Consider the following 26,432-nt stretch of genomic DNA (forward strand, 5'->3'; position numbering starts at 1 on the left):
CTCCTATGTTGTGTATGGTTAAGGGGAGAGAAACGTAGATAAAACAAGATAGTGAAAATGGACCAAAAGTATTGCAAACGTTCCCTTGTTCAAGAGTTCCACAAACTTCTCAAACTGTAAAGGTAATGACGCCAAGTAAAGGGGAAATTTATAAATTTAAATATATATGATATACTACAAAATGTTATTCCGGCAGTAGATGATCGTACAAGGCTGTTTGAGAAAATTTTGATACAATTCTGAGAAAAGTGTTATAACAAAATTGCTCAAAGGTGATTTTAAAAGGGAAAGTCCATAAACAATGATAAATGTGACAAAACCACACACACTGGACTATATCATTTGTCATATCTCTGGCTTAATACGGAGTAATGAAAATGTTTCATGTCTTTGCTTAAAGAACATGATAGACCACAACAAATAACTTTTAGTTTCTGTTAGCCAATATATAGCTCTTTACGTAAAACAGAATTTATTTTTGTTCAATACATAACAATCATGTGTTTCAGAACTCAAATTACATAGGAAGAGTTTTTATTGCTACTGTTTTTTATTATCATGTTATTATGTTTAGCAAATATCTGTTAATCGGTTATTTGTCAATATTTATGTCCCAAAAATCTCTGTGATATCGTTTTGTGTCGCAAACGACAAGTAAGGAAACCACATGAATACATTTAAAAAAAAAAGAACCAGCAACCAAAATATTAACCTCGAAACCACAATTATACAATCAAATATACGTTGATAGATTATATAAAGTGTATTTTTAGTAGTTATGACGACTTATCTGAACCTTTCTTAACGCATAAAGCGGTAATTGTGTTCCAATTTAAAAAGAAATTGAATATTTCCACTTTTGTACTTCACAATTCAGTAGTTGCTTGTGTTACTTTTATAAAATCACAGTATTCAACGATTGAATTATTTAGTGCATTTTATGTCCACTTTACATTGTGCGTTTTTGAAAAAGGGATGTTCTTTCGCCATAACCCAAGTGTAATGAATTGTCACAGTGCTTTCTTGTAAGGTGGACTATATGTATGTGTTCCAGACCCTATCAGTATTTGGACCCTTCGCGTTTAGTCTGGAACGTAATTATGTGTATTTTTTTCAAAATATATTCAAATATAAACTGTGTCAAATTTACTCGTTCAAAGTGTGTTAACTTACGTTTTCTGCTTGACTTAAGCCTGCCAATTGATATTTTATCGTGTATTTTTCTATGTTGTGATGTTATGCTATTGTTTCAGAAAAAAGGAGAAGGTTTGGTATCATTAAAACGTTTAACCCCGCTGCAAATGTTTGCACCTGACCTAAGTCAGGAATCTGATGTACAGTAGTTGTCATTTGTTTATGTAATATATACGTGTTTCTCGTTTCTCGTTTTTTTATATAGATTAGACCGTTGGTTTTTCCCGTTTGAATGGTTTTACACTAGTAATTTTGGGGCCCTTTATAGCTTATTGTTCGGTGTGAGCTCAATGTTGAAGGCCGTACACTGACCTATAACGGTTTACCTTTATTAATTGTTATTTGGATGGAGAGTTGTCTCATTTGCACTCACACCACATCTTCCTATATCTATATAAAGGGTCAACATAACTGAAAATAAAAATATTATTAACTGGCTACAAATTAAAATGTAACTATTTTAACATTCCATTACAAGTATTTTTACTATTTGAACTACTTCCCCTTTGGGATATCATACAACATATTTTGTTTAAAATACTGACCAAAAAGGCAAAACATGTTATACGTAGGAACAAGTGATCAGTATGCTCGAGTTTCTCATTAACAACATATTTGATAAATATGTTGTCAATAAGAATTTTAAGCTGGACTTTTTCAACAAATTGTCAGCATTCCTATGGGAACGAAGTATGTGCCTTTCCTTGCCTACATTTTATTATTTTCATACGAAAGATACTTGTTTACAACATGAAGATCGAAGAAGTCGGATAATTTAATATCACATTCAGGTACTAGTACATTGATAATGTTCATTCCATTAACAATCCGAACATTTTTGGTTCCGTTAAAAAAGTAAACTATACCAAACTCCAAGGAGAATGCGATACGGAATGTCCCTAATCATATGACATAATCAAAAAGCTCAAATACATCAAACGATTGGATAACAACTGTCATATTGCTGACTTCTTACATAGAATATAGTGGACAAAACCTGGTAAAATAGCTAGCTAAACCTCTCACTTGTATGAAAGTCGCATCAAATTCTATTATATAGATTACAATGTGTGAACAAAATAAAAGGACATAATAGATAAAAATGTAAAACGTTTGGCTTTAGCATTCAACATTGAGTTTTAATCTTAATCACTGTAAAACCAATCAAATATGACAACAATAAAAACAAAACATACATCAGAACTCAACAGGGCTTCAATCTATGACAAATTATTTTTTTTTAGATTAGAAATTTCCTCTACCTAAGCAACATAATACCAACTTCACCTGCATACATATACACTTCGTAATTCATTCGGTATTCAGTAGTTTGTTGCTGCTATTCAATATCTATAAAAAAACCAGTGACTGAGCAGAAAATTGATGAAAAAGGGTAGTGTTTACACACGTATCATCCTTTTTCCTATAACAAATTCATCCGAAGATACAAAGATATCGTTGATAAATATACCGTATCAAATTCACAATTTATACATGGTCTTGAAATATAGGTTCTGGCGAACGAGACATTGTTTATCATCTTTATTACATATTATAAAAGAGAGACGATTTCTAATCTTAACTTTTAAGTCCATTTTTGTAATATCCTTTTGACGTGATTCGGTATTGATACATCCTGCCATTGCCATTGTGTTATCATGATGTCGTAATTTTTCTTATTCTTGTCTTTCATGTTTGCTTAATATGCTTTTTTTATATATAATTTTACAACGTTTATTTTTATTATATTACTATTAGCATTAGTATTATTATTAACTTAATCATAGATTAATGCTGTTTATTTCCATATTTCCATATTTTATTTCAAAAGCCAAACACACAATTTATATTACCTTTACATAAAACATAATATTAAACAATATACAAAAGCAATGATAGACCTGAAAAGATTCCAGGTTTTGAAAATATTTTTTTTCTACTAAACATGAGCAATTTTGATCGATCATAACATACTTTTTATTAGAAATTTGTTTTTGGCGCCTTCAATCATGTTTAATCCCGCTGAGTTCTTCAAGATCATGTCCCAAGTCACGAACCTGTAGTATAGTGGGCGCATGTCTGTCATAATTCTTATTTTTTTTTATATAAGTTTTCTTAATTAAATTGTTTCATATTTTCAGGTCGGGCGTTTTATAGCCGGCTAAACGGTTAGTGTTATCTCATTGATAAAGGCCGTAGGGTAACATATAATAATTGCTTACATCATCGGAATTGTGGATAGTTGTCTCATTGGGAATTTCATCATATCTTCTTATTTTAATATTTATCGCCGCTTGGTGTTTCAGCTAGTATACCATTCTGTCCTTTTTGTAGACTTGGCTTTCATTTTATTTATTGAAATACGTTTCACTTAACTTCCCAGTAAATGTTATGTTTATTCTGATGTTTTCAATAGATAAATTAAATCAGCTGATTTTATAATAATTTAAAATATGATGGGTTGTTTATGCAGTATATACAGAATAGTGAAATATTTTTTAAACATTAAATTGAATATAATGGTATTCTATGATGTGCATGAACAGGAAATTGTGGTTTTGTATTGTCACGTGTAATACCGGACATACTAAAAACATGAATTAAAATGTTCACAGTTTTTTTTATAAGGATACAAAATAGTATAATACAAAATCGTTTTCTCAATTCAAAGTTTAGTGTTATAGTCAGAATTTTCAAAATGTTTCGGGAAACTGCGGATTGCATCATGGGGTATTTTATCTGTGTTTTCTGCTATATACAGCGTCCTATCATATCCTCCTCTCTCTAGGGTTTTGGGGTTTTCTTTAGAAAACTTTACAAACTAAAAAATAAATATATCTCATAAAAGCGTTTTTATCAGCATAGTGATAGTTAATGCAACGTTCAAAAATTACTATTAAACAAAACTAACAGCATTTTTAATATACTTTCCGTTCAATTCCATAAGAAGTGTTTAGATTCAATATTTTGAAGAAACCTAATAAAAATATCAGGCATTCAATCAATACTGCGACCATTGTCGTTAAAATCAAAAGTTTGAAGTCCAAAAATTCTTTTCTAAGTTAAAAAAAAACGTTTAGTGATTATGATTAGTTAAACGTTTTATCAAAAGAAAGATAACACTAAAAGAAATTGATTTTTTTATTTATAGTCTTAGGATTTTTCGAAATTTCTATACTTACATCCTCATGACGAACGCCAAAATGTAGCCTCTTTCTGGTTTTCTTAGGTAGGCATGGTAAAACTTCATCAAATACAGGACAAATTAAACCAGGATTTATTTTCTTTGGGTCTGTTGCTCCTATGAAGGTCAAGATTAATATCAGTTTTGCTTTTCCAGTTCAAAAACTCAAAAAGACAAATAATATATAAGGGGCTTTTATAGCTTTTCTGTTTGATGTGAGCCAGGGCTCCGTGTTGTATTCCGTACTTTGACCGATAATTTTAATAGTTATCAAAGGTACCAAGCGTTTAGTTTAATACATCAGACGCGCGTTTTGTCTACATAGGAATCAACAGTGACGCTCCGATCAAACTAATTAGAAAGCCAAAAAAGTACAAAGTCAAAGAGCATTGATGACCAAACTTTTTATACACTAAGACATGGATGGAGACTTATTTACACATAACACACCTTTTTTCTTTATATATAATATATAAGTAGAACTTGTACTTTAGTTAGTAACAGAATTGAAAATGGAAATTGGGAACATGTCAAAGAGACAACAATCCGACTGAAGAGCATTAAGTTTTGAAGAGGATGGCTTAGCTAGATTTAGACCGAATAAAATTATATGTAATACGTAAAGAGACAACACTGATATTCAATGGTTGTTTTCTGTGTCTTTGGCGTAAAACTTTTATTAATGCTACTTTAAGAAATAAAAATAGAAACTTTCTAACAATACAGAATTGTTACCACCACAACATATTTACACACCAGAAAATAAGAAAGGAAAACAAGAACGGTTAAACTTATAATAAAAAAAACCAACAGAAGTTAAAACAGCAAAGGAAAAAAAATTCTGGAGCAGGAAAAAGAAACTAGAATATCAATACAATAATACGAAATGTTCAAAACTATATATTTTAGCTATAACATTTAGCCAATTCAATTCACACGCATCCCAATCGGTTGATTATTTCGTTTTGTAATCAACGTGTGTTTTTTTGTTAAATCCTATATTCAAAAGTCGATTTCAATTACTAGTATAATGTCGAATAATATTGTTTTACTATGAATTTAATATCGTGACGTCACAAAAAGAGGCCACCATTACTGATTATATCATATAAAAAGAACACATATTTTGTAAATCATTGAATAAACGATCATTTTTCTTCATGCTGCCTAATGAACAAGGCAGAAATTATAGATCCTACCTAGAAATATCGTTCAAAACGATGTTTTGTCACTGTCGCAAAGTCACATGTAAGTTATTTCAAAAACTCGCCAAGCCTCGAAATTCAAATTAAAACTGTTGATTGATCGCCGTTATATCAAAAGCATCCCGAGGCGTTGTTTTCGAACAATTTGTTGTCGAATTAGATAAAAGTTAGATAATGCTGTTCCGGAAAACAAGAACAACGCAGTAGGACGAACTATATTCATTATTTAAATATACCATATTCGATATAAAAAGTTTGTACTATTCGTGATAACAATCAGATTTATCTTACGGTCAAATGAAGCAAAATGAATCAGTAAGTTACTAACACATCTCTGTTAAGCTTGTATTTATATCGTCAATTTTATTTTGACAGATTGCACTGAACTGTATGTGGAATTCAAACAAGCTTGATTGTATGTTTACAGACTGATTGATATATATTGCTGACCGTGAGGACTAAGATTTGCTTAATATTGTCGTTTACCTGTTATAAAGCTTACAATGAGTCCAAATACCACACACACCAGTAATCCAAGACCAGTGAACCAGATGTAAGACATCTTATATATAATCAGGTAGCTGTAAGATATATAAAATTGTTTATGATGATAATTTCTTTAAAAGGTTTGTAATGTTTCAACTTTAAATATTTGGTATCTCTTCCTGGTTGTTGCATACCCGAATAATTCAGTCTCTCTCCGTTATCGTTTTCTCATACTTGTTAATCAAGCGTAGAGCAACGCAATACAACGACTGAATTCTTCGGGTTAAATATTTGATCGGCTATGCATTGTCTTAAAATAAAACATCTTACATACCGGAACAGTTCTTTGCAACACATTTGATATTAACTATTCCAAAAGAATATCTAATTTAATTAATTTTTTAATTTCTTCAAATGAATTTTATACAAAAATCAGATACATCTTTCCCGCCCAAAAAAATTGTATCTCAAAGATATGCAGATGAACGTATCTATTTTATTTACATTTCGTTGTGCGTATACTCACACATGATCTAATGAAAAATGCTGTCCTTTAAGAAAATATGTTTTTTTTTTATATCATCTTCAAAATAAGTATCATTCATTTCATAAACAAATTAAAAACTCAACTATACCTTCTTTTTATAGAAACTAAATAGATATTATAATTTACATACTCTTCTTTTTTTTGAATTGCAGTAGTTGTTATATTAGATATGGTCTCAATAGTTGTAAGATTCAACCGGCATCCCTCTGTTGTCACTGGAGACGTTGGTGTTACCACTACCTTATTGATAAACGCACCAAAACCAATCCAGCAATTCACAGCTAATGATGAAAGTAGTCCAAACAATCCGCCCTAAAATGACAAAACAAGTCCTCTATTAAATAATGTTTTATCATTGATCGACATATTTGGTATTGTTTTATTCGTTAAAGTGTCGGATCCAGATTTTTTCGTAAGTTGGGACCCACTGACTGCCTAAGAGGGGATCCATTGCAGTTATGCTAGTGATTTCCTTAATAATCAACAGTTATTTGTCTACAAATAAGGAAGGGGGTCCTCTGCTATCATTAGCATATTAGCTATTAAAAAGTTCGAACCGCTCCTCTTCAACCCTGGCTTGTCAAGTCGGTAGCAGTTATATGTTTATAAACAATTGTCATGTGCATATTGTTCAACGAGTCTTTGTTAACACTGATTAGAATCATTTTTATCAATCTGAACAAAACATATGTAAGCTTTCAATTGACAACAAACACAACCAGGAAGGGAACAGGATATTGTAAATAATAAGCACACTTAATTTATATACAGTCAAACCTGCTTATGCAAGGTATTCAACATTAGGGACAATTGTATAAGCAGGTGACTTGAATGCCAGAACTGAGACTGGTGAGTTGGACTTTACAGATAATGAATTCCAAGATAATCTTCTCCCTATATATGATACCGGATAATTACAACCCTGATTATGATATTTCAGCACGTCATAGTAAAGACGTGCGCTTATCTACCCATGGGAAATTATTCTTAATGGCAGAACCAGAGGGGATTTTCAGTGGACTATTATCATGCCATAATCCTCGTGGGAGCAGTGTAGTTGAATAATATAAAGTATCAGAGGAACTAAAGTTTTTTTTTTTTTTTTTTTATAAAGGTTCATGAAATTTTAGCTGATCCTTCTGATCACAGTCAGGTATCTGTGATGTTAAATATAGATATGAAAGTGCCTGTTCAAAATACTCAGAGTGAACACTCTCAGATAACCCTTCCTAAATATATTTAGAATGATGAGTCTGCATTAAAATTTCAAACAGCTCTGACCTCTAATGATATGCAAGAAAAATATCAAACTTTTTGTCAGATGACTCTGATTCCCAAAATATGACATTAAAACTAAATGATATAATCTATGAGGCAATTGATATCTCTGCAAAACAAATATTTCCTAAAATCCCTAACTCCTTGAATTTAAATATAAAAAAGAAAAAGAAACAACCAAAGTGGTTTGATTTTTCTTTAATTAAAATGCGTAAACAATTAGATTACAAGGAAAAAACTATTTGAAAAAAATGATACAGTGTAACTTGTCTAACCCGACATACTGGGGGACCAGAATTTGTTTTCGAATTAAGCAGGGTACGTGTCGGAATGTTGAGGATTTGCAGGTCACACTGTAACGACCCTATAGTGAGAGGATATTCCTTCAGGTTTTTTTAAAAACTTTATAGAAAAACTAGGAAGAATAAATATAAACAGATTTGTAAAGATCTTATTGTACAATTTGACAACAGGAGAGATATCAATCTGTCACAATATTGGATCTTACTACAGTCTCTCAGTAATGAAGCATATACGAAGGGAGATACGTCTAGTATATCAAACTCTTATTGCTTACACTATTTTAAAAAGCTTAATTCAAATTCCTTACCTGTAATTAAAGAACTAATTGATTCATTTGATCATATTTAATAAATTATTAACAGCAGGAAAATTTCCTGAAATATAGGTGAAGGATTCATTGTCCCATTACGTAAAAGCGGATCTAAAGATGACCCAACAAATTTTAGGTACATTACGATAGGTAGGTGTGTAGGAAAACTCTTTTAAAAATACTTAATAATAGATAAGAAAAGTTTTTACTTAAAGAAATATAGTTGGTCCAGACAAAAAAGGATTCAGGCTAAATGATTTATTGTCCCATTACATAAAAGCGGATTTAAAGATGACCCCTCAAATTTTAGGGGCATCACGATAGGTAGGTGTGTAGGAAAACTCTTTTTAAAAATACCGTATGATAGATTAGAAAAGTTTATAAGTAAAAGAAATATAGTTGGTCCAGAGTAAATAGGATTTTGTAAAGGAAAAAGAACTAGTGGTCACATGTTTGTACTTAACACTTTGATTGATAAATACACTAAACAGGGATATAGACGCCGCTGTATCTGTTTTGTTGATTTTAAAAAGACTTTCGACAAGGTTTGGCATTCAGCCTTATTCTTTAGATTGAGAAAGCTCGGATTGAGTGATTTATTTTATAATGTAATTGAAGATATGTATAAGAACACACTAACAGTAACACACTCACTGAAATTTCATCAGGATTACAAAAGTGTTCAGATAAATAAAAGGGGCACTAGCTGTTAAACTCTTGTTCACCGATTCTAATCAAATTCTGATATTTTTTTATAACAATTTATCTCAACTATTAAAAGTCTCAATAAAACAATAAACAAGACACAGGCATGACAATACGTAGCTTCGTTCCGTGTGTATTTGAGTCTAGACGCCATCTAATTATTTATCGAGTTGACCTTTATGGTCATCCGATGACCATGTAAGCGATGTAAGCACACATATAGATATAAATAGATTAAGCAAACATGTGCTGTTGAATTATTCTAGGTCTATTTAATTTCATATTACAGATAAAAATAAATGTTTTTCATCGTTTTTACCTGTATTAGAATGTTTATTTGTGGATCGAATCAGTCAATCGAATGATTTACCTTTGTTTCATTTTCAATGTTGACATTCTTTTCTTTAAATAAGTTAACACATACATTTCAGGTGTTATCCATCTCAAGCTAAGAGGTTAATTCAAAGTTTACATGCATACGGATACAGTGAGGTCAAATTATTCACTTGCATGTGAATAATTCATTATCAGTGTATTTTTTGGCTTATTTTGACAAAATTGAACGTTATTGGCTACTAAAAAGGAATTACTATTTCACTATTTGTATTTCATTATTGATTTAGCCAAAAAAATAATATATTAGGTTTTTCATATATCTCGTAGCTAGTAACCCTTTAGTGGATTATTGTAATAAATGGGGACTAGAAATTAATAAGAAAGAAACCAAAGTGTTCATTTTTAATAACATAGGAAGCTTAAAAAGGAAAAAATCACAATTAATGGTCAGCTTATTTTAAGAATGAGAAAAAAATATAATATCTTGTCATTATATTCACTGTATCTGGCAGATTTACAGATGCTTCAATCTATATAATAAAGCATTAAAAGCCTTTTTTTTTTTTTTTTTTTTTTTTAAATTAAACAGATTTTTTACGCATTTTAAACCTAATGTAAAAACACTTTTACATCTTTTTGACTACATTCTGAAGCCAATATTATTACATGGCTTAGAAATTTGAGGCCTATTCTCTCCAAATAAGTTACAATCAAAAGGAGATAACTATTTTTTGCAGATGTGCAAAGATCTTGTTATTGAAAAAATTACATGTAATTTTTTGTAAAATATTCTATACAGGTACATATAACAACAACTATTCTACCAGCGATGGGAGAGTTGGGGCGATATCCCCAATCTCTTGAGATTATTCTTAATACGATTAAATTTTGGGTCAGACTTTTAAAACAAAATAACTCCCTCATTAAAGAAACATTTATGAAAGTCCAAAATTTTATTAAAAAATGTAACAATAATCAGTTGGGAAGCATTTATTCAATATTAAAATATTTTATTTTAACCCCAGAATATTTTTTATACCTTAAACCTCAGATAAAGTCAATTATCATTAAAAAACCTCCGAATTAAATATGATTAAATTTTGGCTTAACCTATCAAATAATGACAAATCCGGCATGGCGCAAGCAAATAAACTAAGAACCTAGAGATTATTTAACAATAATATGGCCTTGAAAAATATTTACGGTTAAGTCTTTATAAAACAGTAAATGAGTTAACCGAATCTAGAATCAGTACCAACAAAATTGAAATAGAAAAGGGAAGACATTAAGGAATATCCCAAGACAAATTATTATGTAAATTATGTAATGATGACATTGTTGAGGATGAAATTCATTTTCGTCTTAAATGTCCAACAATTAAAAGTGAAAGGTCCAGTTTAATTTTAGAGTTATCCTCTAAATTTACTAGTTTTAAATTCTCGAAATGACCAATCAAAATTTGTATGGTTTTTGTCAAATAAAGATCCATTAGTTTATTACAAAATGATAAAGTTAATAGATAGTTTGATAAAGACTAGACGAGAAAAATTAAGTGATAAAACATTGAGTAGCCCCACTCTCTTCTTTTAGTTATACAACGGTACTGATTGTGTTCACACACTCATTAGCTTTAAAAATATATACTGTAGTTGTTGTCTCCCTTCTTTTATATAGTTTTAGTTTTATTGTCTTGTATTGTAATTTCAAATAGTTCAATGAAAAATCACCACTGACAATTATTTATACACTTGAATTTAAACTGTAAAAGAGGGACGAATGATACCAGAGGGACAGTCAAACTCATAAATCGAAAATAAACTGACAACGCCATGGCTTAAAATGAAAAAGACAAACAATATATCACATGACACAACATAGAAAACTAAAGAATAATTGTAACTCTTCTGCTGCTCTTGGCGTCTTGACTGTCAAAAAATGAATGGTTATAAAGGTCTTTCCTGATATCACCAGGGATGACCTTTATATTGAGGTACAATTTTCCCCAGTAATCCTACAGTTGGACAAAACTCGGGTAAAATAGTCAGCAAACTATCATATATTAAATTAAAATTATTCATTCTTATGAAATTTAATATTTCAAGCGGCTCATCCCTAACTCCTAGTATACATAGTAAGCACATCCAACTAGAGGTTGAGGAGTTGCGCTTTCGAGACACTATAACCACATTTGGTAATTATGAAGAAATAAAGTCGATTATCTCCCTTGAACATATTTGACTGAGTTACATCATAGTTATTATTCTACAAGTATATGAAATTTTATCAATATTAGTCTATTCATTTATGATAAGGTTCGCTGAATTCGAGTGTCACGGGTGAGTGCGTCTTGCATACAAAATTAAAAGCCTGCTATCATTGGTGAGATTTTTTTCAACATATACATTGATGGACAAACAAACATACAGGAGAAAGATTTTGTAGGATATGTTGACTCAGCAACCAAATATTTAAAATAACAATTAAAAAATTTAAATTGGGTATGAACAATTAGTGTTTTAAGTACCTTCAGAATTTAAATCAACAATTAAGAGATTGGCCTTCTTCTACTCTACAGGATTCAATAATTACAAAATCATTCTTACACACAACTTTGTCTAACTGTTTTCAACCTTAAATACTATTCGACAATCAAAATGAAAATAAATCTTTAGAACTGTGGTCTATTTGAGGTGCTTTTCTATATTTCTCTTCATCTAGAATACGTTAAGCCCAAAATTGTAAGGGTCAAGGAAACATAAGTATACTTGCATACGTAAAAAGCTTTATATAGTAAATAAAAAAATAAACGGATAATGTGTTCATGTGACACAGATGGTGCCCTACTAGAATACAACATTTTAATGGGACATTTATCAAAAACTTGTGTGTTTTATGGTAATATTCATTGAATATAAGTTTTATATTTTACATTTAGTTTGACATTTTTTGGTCGTATATAGATGCTGATAGACGGACGAACAATAGTTACACTTAGTGACCCCTCAGCGGGGGCATACAAATACCCAAGTCGAAAAAAGGTTGACTTATACTATTTGTTTGTTTGTTAAATCGTTATTCGTTGCCTTCGAGGAAACAAGTTGGCCCAATTGTATCATCCGGATATACCCCGAAATGAACTGCAAGGTAAACAATAGTTTTGATAATTTCCATTCGCAGAAAAACACAAGTTCCAGGATTGACCATTTGTGTGGACATATATTACAATGTACATACTAAATGTACATTGCACACTTTCTCAATAGTCAATATTGTTCTGATGTACAACTTAGTTGTATTTACCCATTTATTGGCCCATGGAAATAACATTCCAAGAGTGAAAACTCCAAGTAAGGGTCCGCCAAGAAGACCATATATAGTAATTGTAGCCTGCAAATACAAACAATTGCACAATAAGTGTTCAAAGAATCCATTTCAATTACAGAATTACAGTGCTGTTTTATGTAGCTTGAAGTCTGTGAAGTACAGTTTTACTTTAATCTCCTGACTTTTTCAAGTTAATATCAAAATCGAGTATTTTGTGATACTTTTATACTAGTGTTGTAATTGTGGAGATTTGTCTCATTGTCAATCATACGACATCTTCGTGTTATGTATAAAACATTGAAATATCTCAATTAAATAATCTTCAATCTTTTATTCTTTAGTTTTCCATGTTGTGTCATGTGTACTATTGTTTGTCTGTTTGTCATTTTCATTTTCAGCCATGGCGTTGTCAGTTTATTTTCGATTTATGAGTTTGACTGTCCCTCTGGTATCTTTCGTCCCTCTTTTATAGCTGTCTCACTCTACGTATCATCATGTTTTTATTCAAACTGTTTGCATATTCTAGTTTAAAACAAGCATTAACTGATTGTGATCCGACTTATTATGATTATCATTAAGATGGAGGATATCAGCATTGACAATATACAATCATAGCTTTTCTATGAGGTAGATATCAGGATATATCGACATGAAAGAAGTATATCGACTGAAGACTAAGTCCAAGGTCGATATACTTATTTGTGTCGATATTTCCTAATATCAAACGCATCTGAATGCTATATATATATATAGTTATCAAAGGTACCAGGATTATAATTTAGTACGCCAGTATAATTGTAATATTATTATTGTAAATAAGCAGAATTTTCCAGCTTTGTTCGTTATAATTGTGTCACAAAGTACTGATTTTAGATATTTTAAAAACTTTTCTGTCTACCGTAATAAGTCTAGTATACCTTTGAAAACATGTGTTTCGTTCTAAACAAAAATGATAATAGCATTAATTGTAATTACCGTTAATATTGAGGACGTTAATAATGACATGACATATGCTACAGCAAGACAGACTCCACCAGCTAGGAGAACTAAAAATAAACATCATCAAAATTCATACTAGTTATCAAAGGTACCAGGGTTATAATTCAATACGCCAGACGCGCGTTTCATCTAAATAAGACTCATCAGTGACACTCACATCAAAATTTGTAGAAAGCCAAACAAGTACAAAGTTGAAGAGCATTGATGACTCAAAAATCGAAAGAGTTGTGCCAAATACGGTTACGCTAATCTATGCCTGGGATGAGAAAATCCTTAGTTTTTCGAAAAAGAAATTAAGAATATGACATATGGTACAGTGAGATATACTTCACTAGTCTGATAGACTTACATCAACACCATTACCACTTTATATGACTGAGTGACACATGTTTGCCACTTCATATGACTGAGTGACACATGTTTGCCACTTTATATGACTGAGGGACACATGTTTGCTACTTTTTAGTGTTGAAATTTTAACATTGCGAAGATATGTAAGCGGACTTAAAATAAAATCAGATCGCCGTTTGGTCAACAAGTATTGAATATCGGTTTTTAGTAGAAATAGAACAACGTTATAAACATGATTATTTTAAAAATCTAATTCTACCAACCAATTATTTTGGAAATGATTGTCCTTGTTCCAGACGGCATATTTGGAGCACACACAAGAATGAAATCCTTTAAAATAATTGCGGATATTGCATTGAAACCAGACGACACAGTGCTGAAATATATTAAAAAGAATAAATTCATCACATTTCAATTTGAAAGGAAATTTCATACAATATATCAAATTTTCTTTTTAGTCAATACGTTGTAGAAACTTATTTTGATAAAAAAAAAACAGTGAGATTACTAGTTTTGACATTTGATAACTGTTGATTTTATGTAGCAGAAGCGTATTACTGTTCTCTCTTTTCGTGGTACCGATTATTCCGTGCAAATGTATCTGTCAAAAATAATTGATGTCATTCGTTTTTTCGTAGTTAATAGTTGATTACAGATCCTCAAAATTTTAAACCGAGAGAATGGAAATTTACCTTTGAAATTTGGAAAAATTGCGACCCGAAAAGTTTTCAGTGTTGAATAGAAATTATCTTTATTCCGCTCAAAAATGTATTAGTATATAAAGTAATTCAACACTGAATGTCAATGATATGATTTTTCCTAAGTTAAAGATTATAAAATTAAGAGTATCCATTGGTTAACAACGGGTCCCACACGTGGAGCATGATCTGCGTACCCTTCTGGAGTAGCAGAGATTGCCCAAATTGTTAAGTTTGTGTTGCCGCTCAGTCTTTAGTTTTCTATTTTGTGTTGTGTTTTGTGTTTTGTGGGTTTTTTTTTCTATTTATATGTTTTTTTTCTATTGATGTGTCTTATCTTTTCACTTTATGCGATGGCATTGTCAGTTTATTTTTGATAATTTTTGAATTTCCGTTTTATATATTTTGCTTCTTTTAAATGAAGACTTACCTTAAACTACCACTAAAAATACACGATATAACCAGTCCTGGAAGTCCATGATAATCCCCTACTACGTCCATAGCAAATAAAGGTATTAACTGCATAAAAAAGTCAACCATCAATTTTGGTTATAACATTGAATTTAAAAAAAACCCCTACATTACTGTTTTGGATTCGAGCGTCCTAGATGAGTCTTTTATAGACGAAACGCGCGTCTGGCGTAAATACAAAGTTTCATCCTGGTATCTATGATGAGTTTATCATAATATATATATATGTATATTTTTTTCCGGAACGAAGATCAACTATGGTACTGATGTACCAATTTTGTTTACATTTATTTCTTTTAGGAAATTGAGAATGGAAAAGGGGAATGTGTCAAAGATACAACAACCTGACCATAGAACACACAACCGCAGAAGGTCACTAATAGGTCATCAATGTCTATTCGTTTTGTTAACTCATTGTTGTCAATATGCGACTGATATACAAGTGGGGTTTAGCTAGTTATAAAACCAGGTTTGATCCCTCATTTTCTACATTAGGAAATGCAACTATCTACACAGCTACTTTTGGATAGGTATTATTTCTCTACTAAACATATATTACTATTAATATTTAGTACTATTTCTTTACTTTAAAATTATTGTAATATTAAGGTACTTGTATTTTACAGTACTTGACCTGTACTAAATATTTTGGTAACGAAATAATACAATATTCCATGTTTGCAAATCATAATTTTTAAGAGATTTGAAATAGAAAAACTTTCAAAATGCTGAAAACGTAATGGTAGTAACCCAAAATATGTAGTACCTAAATTTCAAGTACAAATTAAGACTCATCAGTGTCACTCGAATCCACAAAAGTTAAAAAGCCAAATAAAGTACGAATTTGAAGAGCATTGAGGACCAAAATTCCTAAAGGTTTTGCCAATATCAACAGCTAAATACAGGTACCTAAATATTACAATAATTTTAAAGTAACAAAATTGTACTGAATATTAAAAATAAATTTCCAGTACTACAGATTTTTAGTACAGAAATAGTCCTATGCAAAGGTAGCTGTGTAGTCAGGAATATGACAGTTGTTTTTCATTCGCTTGATGTGTTTGAGCTTTCGATTTTGTCATATAATAAAGGTCTTTCCGTTTTTATTATCCCCTGGACTTCGGTATTTTTGCTATTGATTTTTATTTGTATATAATTTTCAAGATATTTATGTTATAAATACACCAACCTGATCTGATTTTGTCACAATTCCTGCTAGCACTGGATCACAAGTGCTATAATAAGCGAACATAACTACTCCAACAAGACAGACCAATGACAGGATTGATACAATACACACCAAATTTACCCATAATGATCTGAAAATATATGTTAGTAGATTTCGGGTATACACAAAAATGCAATAAACAAATAATAAAATAATAATAACTCCTCTTTAAGGACTTCGATTTGTTCGTTGAAGAAATTTCTGAATTTCAAACTAAACAAATCAAGAACCGCAATCAATTTGTTTGGATGTGTTCGTTGTCATATTTTATACTTCTATCCTATATCGACTGTTTTCGCTAAAATCAAAGATTAAATAGACGAAGCAGGTGTGTATGAGTATTTTGTATTGACTGTTTACAAAACTTTTAAGTTTTGAAATACTTAGACTTTTCCACCTCAGGAATATATTACCTTATCTGTATTTGGCAAAACTTTTAAGAGTATTTGGTTCACAATGTCCTCCAATTTCGTACTTTATTTAGCCATTTAAACCTTTTTAGATTCGAGAATCACTGATGAGTCTTTTACAGACGAAACACGTGTCTAGCGCAAATACAAGTTCAATCGTGGTATCTATGATGAGTTTATTTATCTGTAAACAGACTGTATACATTGTTATTATAGGTGTTAATTCTATTAAAATCTTCCCAAGACTTCAATATAAACCTTTTCCTTGAATTAAAAGTATAACTGGTTTACACAGCAAAATCATAAGCTTTCATATACCATTCATTCAAGTAAAATGGAAGCCTTATCTTTTTCAACAATCAAAACATATGTTTATGCGACGTTTTTGGGCCGTTCACGTTGCCTTGTTCATAAACACTGAACAGTCTGTAGATTCGCACATTATTTACTAAAACGCGGATCACATGACTTCATTATTATGTTGAAAGCTCTCCCACAAATGATCGGTCCTTCATTACATATACTTATTTACTAAATTCACCAACAACTTTATTCGGATAACCCAAACGTGAAGTACTTACAATTTAGCTTTAGAAAGCGATGAAAATGAAACAGCTCTTTGAACTTGTGCTTGATTTATACCATATACAGCTGTCCATATAAATCCACCACCAACTATCATATTCCAAACAGAATGTCTTTCGGAAGGGTCTGGATTCAGACTAAAACATATACAGTGTTTGATTTAGCAAAATATTGATTTATTCAAATCTTTAAATTATCAAAACAGATAAGGGAAACTTGTGATCTATGAAAGGGTTAAAAATCGCAGTGTACCTTAGTTCTATGAAAATTAATTACTCGGGAATACAGTTTTAAACGACGGGTTTGATTGGTTCATTTTTGGAGGTTTTTATGGTTCCGTTTAGTTGTTTTGATCTTCTTATTACTAAATACTGACCTTTTCGTAGCAGTTTTGTGCCAACTATATTGAATCTGATTCGGAAAAAATCCATACTGTCCTTTTTGGGTTAACTTATGTAATCCAACTAGACTAAAAAGTTTGTTCTAAAGACATTCTGATTTTTGTTTTATAAGTTATTGTTTTTGTAATTGATATTTAAAATGGAAGAGGACTAAACATTATCAAAATAACGTTCCCTCATAGATTTTCTAGATCATCTTTTTCTAAGTAAGGTTATTCATATAACATGAGTAAAGTTTATTCCCAAATAATTTTAATTGTAGGAAAAAATTAAGAATGTAAAGACAGCAGGCTCCTTCTGATTTTCGTTTTACTCCTTTCGTTTTTTTGGTAAAAAGTAAAACTACAAAAATACTGAACTTAGAGGAAAATCTAATCGGAAAGTCCATAATCACATGGCAAAATCAAATATCAAAACACATCAAAAACAAATGGGCAAGAACTATCATATTCCTGACTTGGTACAGGCATTTTCAAATGTAGAAAATGGTGGATTAAACCTGGTTTTATAGCGCTAACCCTCTCACTTTGATGACCGTCTCATCAAATTCCGTTATATTTACAATGATGCGTGAACTGTTATTAACAGACATACTAGATAAAATAGTCAAAATATGATAAACCCCCGTCATATAATTTAAATCATTGCAGTGATGTTTTCTTTCTTAATGTTTTCTCTAAACAAAACAATAAGAACCTTCATTTGTTGTCGTCTGTTTATGTAGTTCATAAGGGTTTCTCGTTTCTCGTTTAATATAGATTAGACCGTTGTTTTTCCCGCTTGAATGGTTTTACACAAGTAATATTTGGGGTCCTTTATAGCTTGCTGTTCGGTGTGAGACAAGGTTCCGTGTTGAAACTTTGACCTATACTGATTTACTTGTATACACTGTTACCTGGATGGAGAGTTGTCTTATTGGCACTCAAACCAAATCTTCCTATATCTTCTTACTACCTTAACTTTTAAGATTATCTTACCACTCATTTTACAATACATTTTTTTGGCGCTCTTAATGTACATAAAAATAAAAATCTTACATGAAGAATTTGATTCTATCATTTTCGTCAGCGACTCGCCATGCTACATCTAAACCTTCTAGCTTTTTGCACCCGAATATCAGAAGTATCAGCATTCCAGAAAACATAATCAGTACTTGTATAGTATCAGTCCATACTACAGCTTTCATGCCGCCCTGGAATTACGTTAAATAATTTAATTCACAATTTTTTCCATTGGTTAGTCAATATGGACAGGGACAATTTGTTTACGTGTGTGAAGTTAGATTGGAAATGGATAAAATGTCAAAGAGACAACAACCCGTCCTAGGGACAGAAAACAGGCGCTGATCGCAAATGGGTCTTCAACACAGTGAGAAAATACTGCACCCAGCTGGCCATACACAAAATGTGTACTAGATCATTGCAAATAGAAGTCACACTAAACTCCTAATCATATAAATGAACTGAAACTAACATAAGAATAAGACTAACAAAGGCCAAAGTCTCCTGACTTGGGACAGGAGCAAAAATGTGGCGGGGTTGAATTCTTATAACAGTTGAAAGAACATAGAACATCAAGTATAAAGGTAACTCTGAAAAGACATTTAACTTTAAGGGTAGGAAGGTGAAATCACAAAATTTACTCAGAGTACAGACAAACCTGCGCATCTGCAGAGACGAAAAAAAGTGTACAGCATAATCCAGTTAAGTTATGAATTTTCTAAATCATACAATTCATTTGAATTCTATTTATCTAGGGCATGATATGCCTTAAAACTTGTCCAGATGCACAGGTTTGCCTGTACTCAGAGAAAATTTTGAGGTGAAAATACGGCCATTTTTAGCCATAGGGTCCACATGAACCTTAAATAAAAATAATAAGAATCGAAACGGGAAATGTATCAGTCCATACTACAGCTTTCATGCTGCTCTAGAATTAAGTATCATAATCTATTTCACAAGTTATTCTATTGGTTACGCGATATGGGCAGAGACAATTTGTTTACGTGTGTGAAGTTAGAATAGAAATGTATACTAGATCAGACTGACTTGGGACATGAGCAAAACTGAGGCGGGGTTGAATTCTTATAGAATGGAAATAGAACATCAAGTAAGGTAACTCTTAATAGACTAACTTAATAGAATTAACTTTAAGGGAAGGAAGGATAAATCACAATAAGCTCTTTAAATAAAAAAATAATAATAATGGAAACGAAAATGTGTCAAAGGGAAAACAACCTGATCAAAGCACTAAGCCACCAATCAGACAGGTGTATAACGATGCTGCGGGGTTAAACATGTTTTGGGTGTTATCAAACTCCCTATACATATAGCCAAAGTAACACCTTTTTAATAAAACAATGTTAGATTAAACGATTAAAAAAGTGTTTGAACCCACCAAATTTTTAATGTATATGTCCCACATCTGGGGGTCGGCTATTTTAAATGGTTGTTATTGGTTCATATCTATAATGTTTTCCAAAAATTGTTTTGTAATACATTAGGTTTATAGTTAGAATTGTTTCAAATTTTGTTGGTGCCATTGATGGCCGACTATACGGATTGTATCTTGCTTATTGCTGATGGTAGTGATCTGGTACAGTAGTTGCTAACATATGCATCATTTGAAATCTGGTGGATAGTTTTCTCATTGGCAAGTATACCATATAAAAAAGAAGATGTGGTATGATTGCCAATGAGACAACTATCCACAAAAGACCAAAATGACACATGTCATTATTTTTATTTACTGTATATTTTTAGGTGAACTAATAAAAAAGATATTTTTACAGATTTGTCACCAACCGTATTTATCCTGAAATGTATACGTATTGGGATTATTTTTATAATTATAAGTTTAAAACTATTTGAATATCCATACCAAAGCCGTATACAGTGTACAGACCGCACATACTGCTATCATTGAACCCCAGAGGCTGATTCCGGTTACTGAAAATGATAATTTAACAGAAACAGCATTGAGAGCTAAATACTTTACAGAGGGAATTATATATGACAAGAAATTAATATGATACGGTTTTTTTCATTGTTGGATGCCAAATTGTTGTCTTTAATTGCTTGCATCAACTTTACTTGAACTTTTGTGGATAGTTGTCTCATTGGCAAGCATACCTTAGTGTTTATATCGTATGCTATTTAAATAACTAGCGACCTATTGATGTTTTCCAAAAAGTTGCTGCTTAAAAATTCTCGATTTTATCTTTTACAATTCCCCGAATTTAAACTAAATTACAAAATGATAAAACATTTTACTGCCTATTTTTTTAATTTTTATTTGTACAATAAAAAGAAGGTTGACTAAAGCGCCAGCCCTTATTTCTTATAAAAATGTACAGCGTTTAACATCATTTCGTTTCAATCCTTCTTTTGGAAAAACTGGACAGCCAAATTGAAAAATTAATTCCTTCACAGTCAGAGGTATATTTCAGAAAAATTTGGTGTCATCATTGGTAATTTTCTTTTCGCCATCACTTGTTGGATGACAAGTAACCTATCAAGATAGTTTATTTTTCGACATACAAAAACATAGAGTAATTTATCTGTTTACCTTGTTTCAATTTTTGGGTATATAAGGTATATCCCCCACCCAAACCCAACATTATATTCTTCATTAACTTTTTCATTTTGTTTAACGGGAAGTTAGTCTTAGTTTAAACGTATTTTATTGTTCAAAACAAATGGATTAGACACAAGTTTTTCAACCTTCAACGGGAAGTTGCGGCATAAAATAAGAGACTTTATTTAAACGTTTCTGGTAACACAAAAGAAACAAGGAACATGATTCCACGAAGCCAAATAGAGTATATTAACTAAGTAATATCAAGACAATGAATACCTGCATTCAAAGCTAAAGATGGACCGTACAACACTATTGCCATATAAATAAGCTGAAATAATAAATGAACAATAAAAAATTATACCAATTATACAGCGTTTTTTCATTAACATGGAAACTTCTTTTCAGTTTACTAGGAAATTAGAAATTAATGAGCAAAACCGTATACGAAATGCCGAATTTTACTTTCCTAGGATATGACACTTTTTGCCTTCTTTTTTTCATTCTATATAAACTATTCCATTGGGCGTCTTTTATGCAGATAACTGCATGTGTGACATCAAAGCAACATACCTTAACGCGTCTGATGTAGTAACTATAAGAACTATTTTTTTTCAAAATGTCCTGTACCAAGTTAGGAAAATGGCAGTTGTTATGTTATAGTTCGCTTTTGTGTATGTAATTTTGCCGTTTGTTTTTTTGTTTCACTTAAGTATTTCTGTGGTTTCGTTGTTTTCCTTTTATAATTGGTGTGTTTCACTCGGTTTTATTTTTTAACCTGGGTTTGTTTTCTTTCAGTCGATTTATGACTTTCAGCGGTATACCAGTGTTGCCTTTATTGTATCAAATCATAAAACATTTTAATTAGAAAGTTTGCAATGATAAATACTTTGTAATTTGAGATCTAGAAAAACAGTGAAAAAGCAATTTATACTTACCATCATTATCATGTAGAGGATACAGGAAATAACTCGTACCACCGTTCCAAATCTGAGATGAACATACTGTAAAACATCATGATTGATTGATTGTTGGTTGCTTAACGTCCAGTGGCAAATATTTCATGCATATTCAGGACGAGAACAAGTTCACAATAAATACTATAGGTAGGTCTTGAAATAAAAGAGGCCAACTGGGATGGTGGTCGAGGTTTGGACTACCACTGGAAAATGATGGTATATTGGATAGGGATAGAAATTTTGCCTTGCAACAGGCCACCTACGAACCCCTAAAACATCATGAACATGTGATGATTTTCTTCTTTTTTTCTTTGTACATATAAAAGTACATCTGTGTATATGTTTAAACATGAATCGCTTTCCTTAGAAAACAGAAAAGTCAAACTAAAAACGTCATAAACAACGAAATCCTTCGTCTCGCCAAAATTCTGCTTTCGCCAAAATACAATTATGTACACCAGCTTCTGAAGAATCGTTTTTGTCATTGATATGTTTATATTTATAAATTTGCTGTTAACAAATTTTTGAATTTTTGGAAATACTAAGGCTTTTTTTAACCCCAGGCATATATTACCTTAGCTGTATTTGGCAAAACTTATAGGAATTTTGGTCCTCAATGCTCTTCAACTTCGTACTTTTTTTGGCTTTTTTAACTTTTTTGGATTCGAGCGTCACTGATGAGTCTTTTGTAGACGAAACGCGCGTCTGGCGTATATACTAAATTTAGTTCTGGTACCTATGATGAGTTTATTTATTTACATTTGCAATTGATAGCCTTGTTATTTAAAACGTCGGAATTATGTAATTGTTATTTTCTATTGACTTTTGAAATAACGATGATTATATTGAAATTCATGCGTGCAAAACATCATTCTTACTAACGGTGTACAGGAAATAGATACAAGACGATGTGGTATGAGTGCCAATGAGACAACTCTACATTCAAGTCACAATTTGTAAACTGAGTAAACTATTTTAGGTCTAAGTACGGTCTTCAAAATGGAGCCTTAAACTCTTTCTTATGCTTGCACAATACACCTGTCTAATAATTTACATGCGTAAACAAAATAGTTTAAAAAAAATTGAACTGCATTGAAAAATATATGTCAAATCTAATTTTGTCTCATAGTGTAAACAATATCTTTCTGTGAAATAAATACATTTTATGCATTAGTAGTTCACATGGTCACAGAAGGATTCAGAAACAAGCAACACGTGATTATATTTATCAGTCTACTTATTGAAATGGTCTAACAGTCATGACAGTATAGTACAATAAGTATTGTAAAATAATGATAAGTAACCTCGGGCTTACAAATCATTTAGTATTCATATCGACACTTATTTGGCCAGTTTGGCATGGTTCGATGAACAATCTCATGAATAATCTATATTATTATTATATGTAAACAACAATACTAGTATGTGTCTTCACTGCTACAGTGTTTGAGCGTAAATATAATTTCTCCATCATATACGCCATCAACGTGACTTCTTAATCCATACAGTATTTCCGTAGGTAAGTAAGGGAAGAGGACGGGAGTGGTCGGTCGTAAAATTTGTACCGAATCAAACCATACACTTTTAACATGTGGGAACGTTAGTTTGAATGTGTACCGAATCAAACTAAATTATTCAAACGTTCCCCTATCATAGCTTTGTTTCATACACTATGGACTTGAAGAAGACTGGTCGACGTTTCAAAGAAAAAGCAATCAACGTAGTATTATGTGTATGAATGTTTCGTGTTCCAGTAAACACAAAAGTTTGCTTTAATTCGATATAGAATGCATTTTTTATACTCACACGCAAAAAATTTAAGATAATAAAAAACAAAACAAAACCAAATAAAGAAATATAAAATGATCTAAAACAAATACTGATTATAAAATACAACATGAACATACCTCAAAAACACTAGTAATTCCAAGATTGTAGAAAACTGGAATATAAATGGTATTCGACAAAATAACTGAGATCAGAAACCCAAACACTATGAACCAGTACATGGTATTGTACCGGTACATTTCTGCTGGCGTTCCTAACAATGTTACAGCTGATATAAAACTAGACATCAGAGACAATGCTACTGGTATCACAGACATGTTACGTCCGGCCAGGAGGAACTCATTCTCACTCTTCTTCTTCCGGTCTTTGATGGCATAAAAAAGGCCAATAGAAGCAGACAATCCTAACGTTATTCCAAACACGACATAGTCATAGGTATGGAAATACACGGATTTACCAGTCTCAAAATTATACGAGTAAGTTCTGTTCCACATCTTGCTGTTAAAATATACTATCCAGAATGATATATTCTACAGGTTTGTTTTTTAATAACCTCCCACAACAATAATTTGGCTCACACACGCTACTAGAGCATGCATCTCTATGCAATATTCACACTTTTAACTTTTAAATGTCCGTGTAGAGTTTATTATAAATAGAGTGTTGACAAGATACATCGAATGAACGGATGTGAAACGATGCATGGAAGACAGTATATTAAAGATTTGTTAAATCACTGTGTAAATATTCACTATATGATACTTATTCGTACTTTTAAAAGTAAATACTTTTTGACACTACCTTTTCTATCATAACGTATAAATAATAAACCCATAAGATACAAGGATTAAAATGTGTACGCCAGACTCGAGTTTCGTCTTCAAAAGACCCATCAGTGACGCTCCAATCAGAAAAATGAAATACGAAGTTGAAGAGGATTGAGGACCTAATGCAGCTAACGTAATTTTGTTTATTGGCAAGAAAATCCTTATAAAAACAGTACAAAGTACTAGTATTAGAAATCTATTGCTTTGTATGATTTTTATTTTGAGTTCATTTTTATATTTGGAGCTAGGTATGACGTCCATTATCACTGAACTAAAACATATTGTGCTTAGTGTCCAGCTGAAGCGTGTCTCTGCATGAGTGCGGGATTTTCTCGCTTTATTGAAGACCCATGATTGGTGACTTTCGGCTGTTTTCTGCTCTTTGGCCGGTTTGTCGTCTCTTTTGACACATTCACAATTTCCCTTCCCAATTTTATTGTTTTGTTAGCCAATATAAAATAGCTATTTACTTGCAACAAATAAACAACAATCATATTTTCAATAATTCAAATTGCATGGGCAGAGATTTTATTGCATCTTTTTATTTTTTTATGTTATTATGTTCTGCCAATACATGTATCTGTAAATTTGTTATTTGTCAATAAATATGTCAAAAGATCTACATTGTTACATTCAATTGGGGAGGAATGCCTAGAGCCTTCCTATAGCTGAGTCTGAATAAAGTTTAAACCACTCGCACACATGTTTTTTTATGGGTTAGGGTTAGGTTTAGGGTTAGGGCACTTACCATAACTTTTCTTGTTTGATCTACATGGTGTACATGTATGTGCTGTCATTTGTAAGAAGCCTTCAATACAATTGTTGTCGTTGTTTTTGTTCATTATATTTGGTTTTTGTTAATTGTTTTATCCTAATTCAAGCGTTTTTTATCTGAATTGTGTCGCATTGAATTGTTTCACAATTGTTCATGTCGGTACCTTTCATTACGAACTATATCAGAATTTGACTAAATGTTGAAGGCCATATGATGATCCAGATTGCTAATATGTTGGCATTGTACAAGGTCGTGCGATCATCGGTCAGTTTTTATACTAAATCCGTTTGGTGTGTACCGATTGATTCCTAAAATGAGACCTTTATGACCTTGCTTAGTTAGATTATGATACATGTAGATGGTTAATGGTATTTGAAGCTTAGTCTTGTGAATCAGATTTTAATTTGTATTTGTTTTAATAATTTTTACGCTATTCCAAAAATGTGATCTTATATCCCTTTCAATGCGGAATGGTTTATTCTAGAAGTAACT

General features: G+C 31.4%; 1 protein-coding gene across 1 annotated transcript; it reads right to left on the reverse strand.

The window, feature by feature from the left end:
• Positions 1-2,719: 2,719 nt before the first annotated feature.
• On the reverse strand, positions 2,720-25,080 carry LOC134724541 (sodium-coupled monocarboxylate transporter 1-like). The gene is made up of 15 exons (XM_063587629.1): positions 24,458-25,080; positions 22,530-22,595; positions 21,871-21,922; positions 20,896-20,963; positions 19,053-19,207; positions 17,611-17,751; positions 16,581-16,710; positions 15,351-15,439; positions 14,486-14,598; positions 13,848-13,918; positions 12,849-12,935; positions 6,747-6,928; positions 6,070-6,164; positions 4,377-4,495; positions 2,720-4,015 (listed from the first exon to the last, which is right to left on the reverse strand). Exons 1-15 carry the CDS (start codon positions 24,830-24,832, stop codon positions 3,860-3,862), a joined length of 1,899 nt encoding a protein of 632 aa, XP_063443699.1. The 5' UTR covers positions 24,833-25,080; the 3' UTR covers positions 2,720-3,859.
• Between the last annotated feature and the right edge of the window lie 1,352 nt (positions 25,081-26,432).

Source organism: Mytilus trossulus, chromosome 7 (genome assembly GCF_036588685.1).
Source record: "Mytilus trossulus isolate FHL-02 chromosome 7, PNRI_Mtr1.1.1.hap1, whole genome shotgun sequence".
Taxonomy (NCBI): domain Eukaryota; kingdom Metazoa; phylum Mollusca; class Bivalvia; order Mytilida; family Mytilidae; genus Mytilus; species Mytilus trossulus.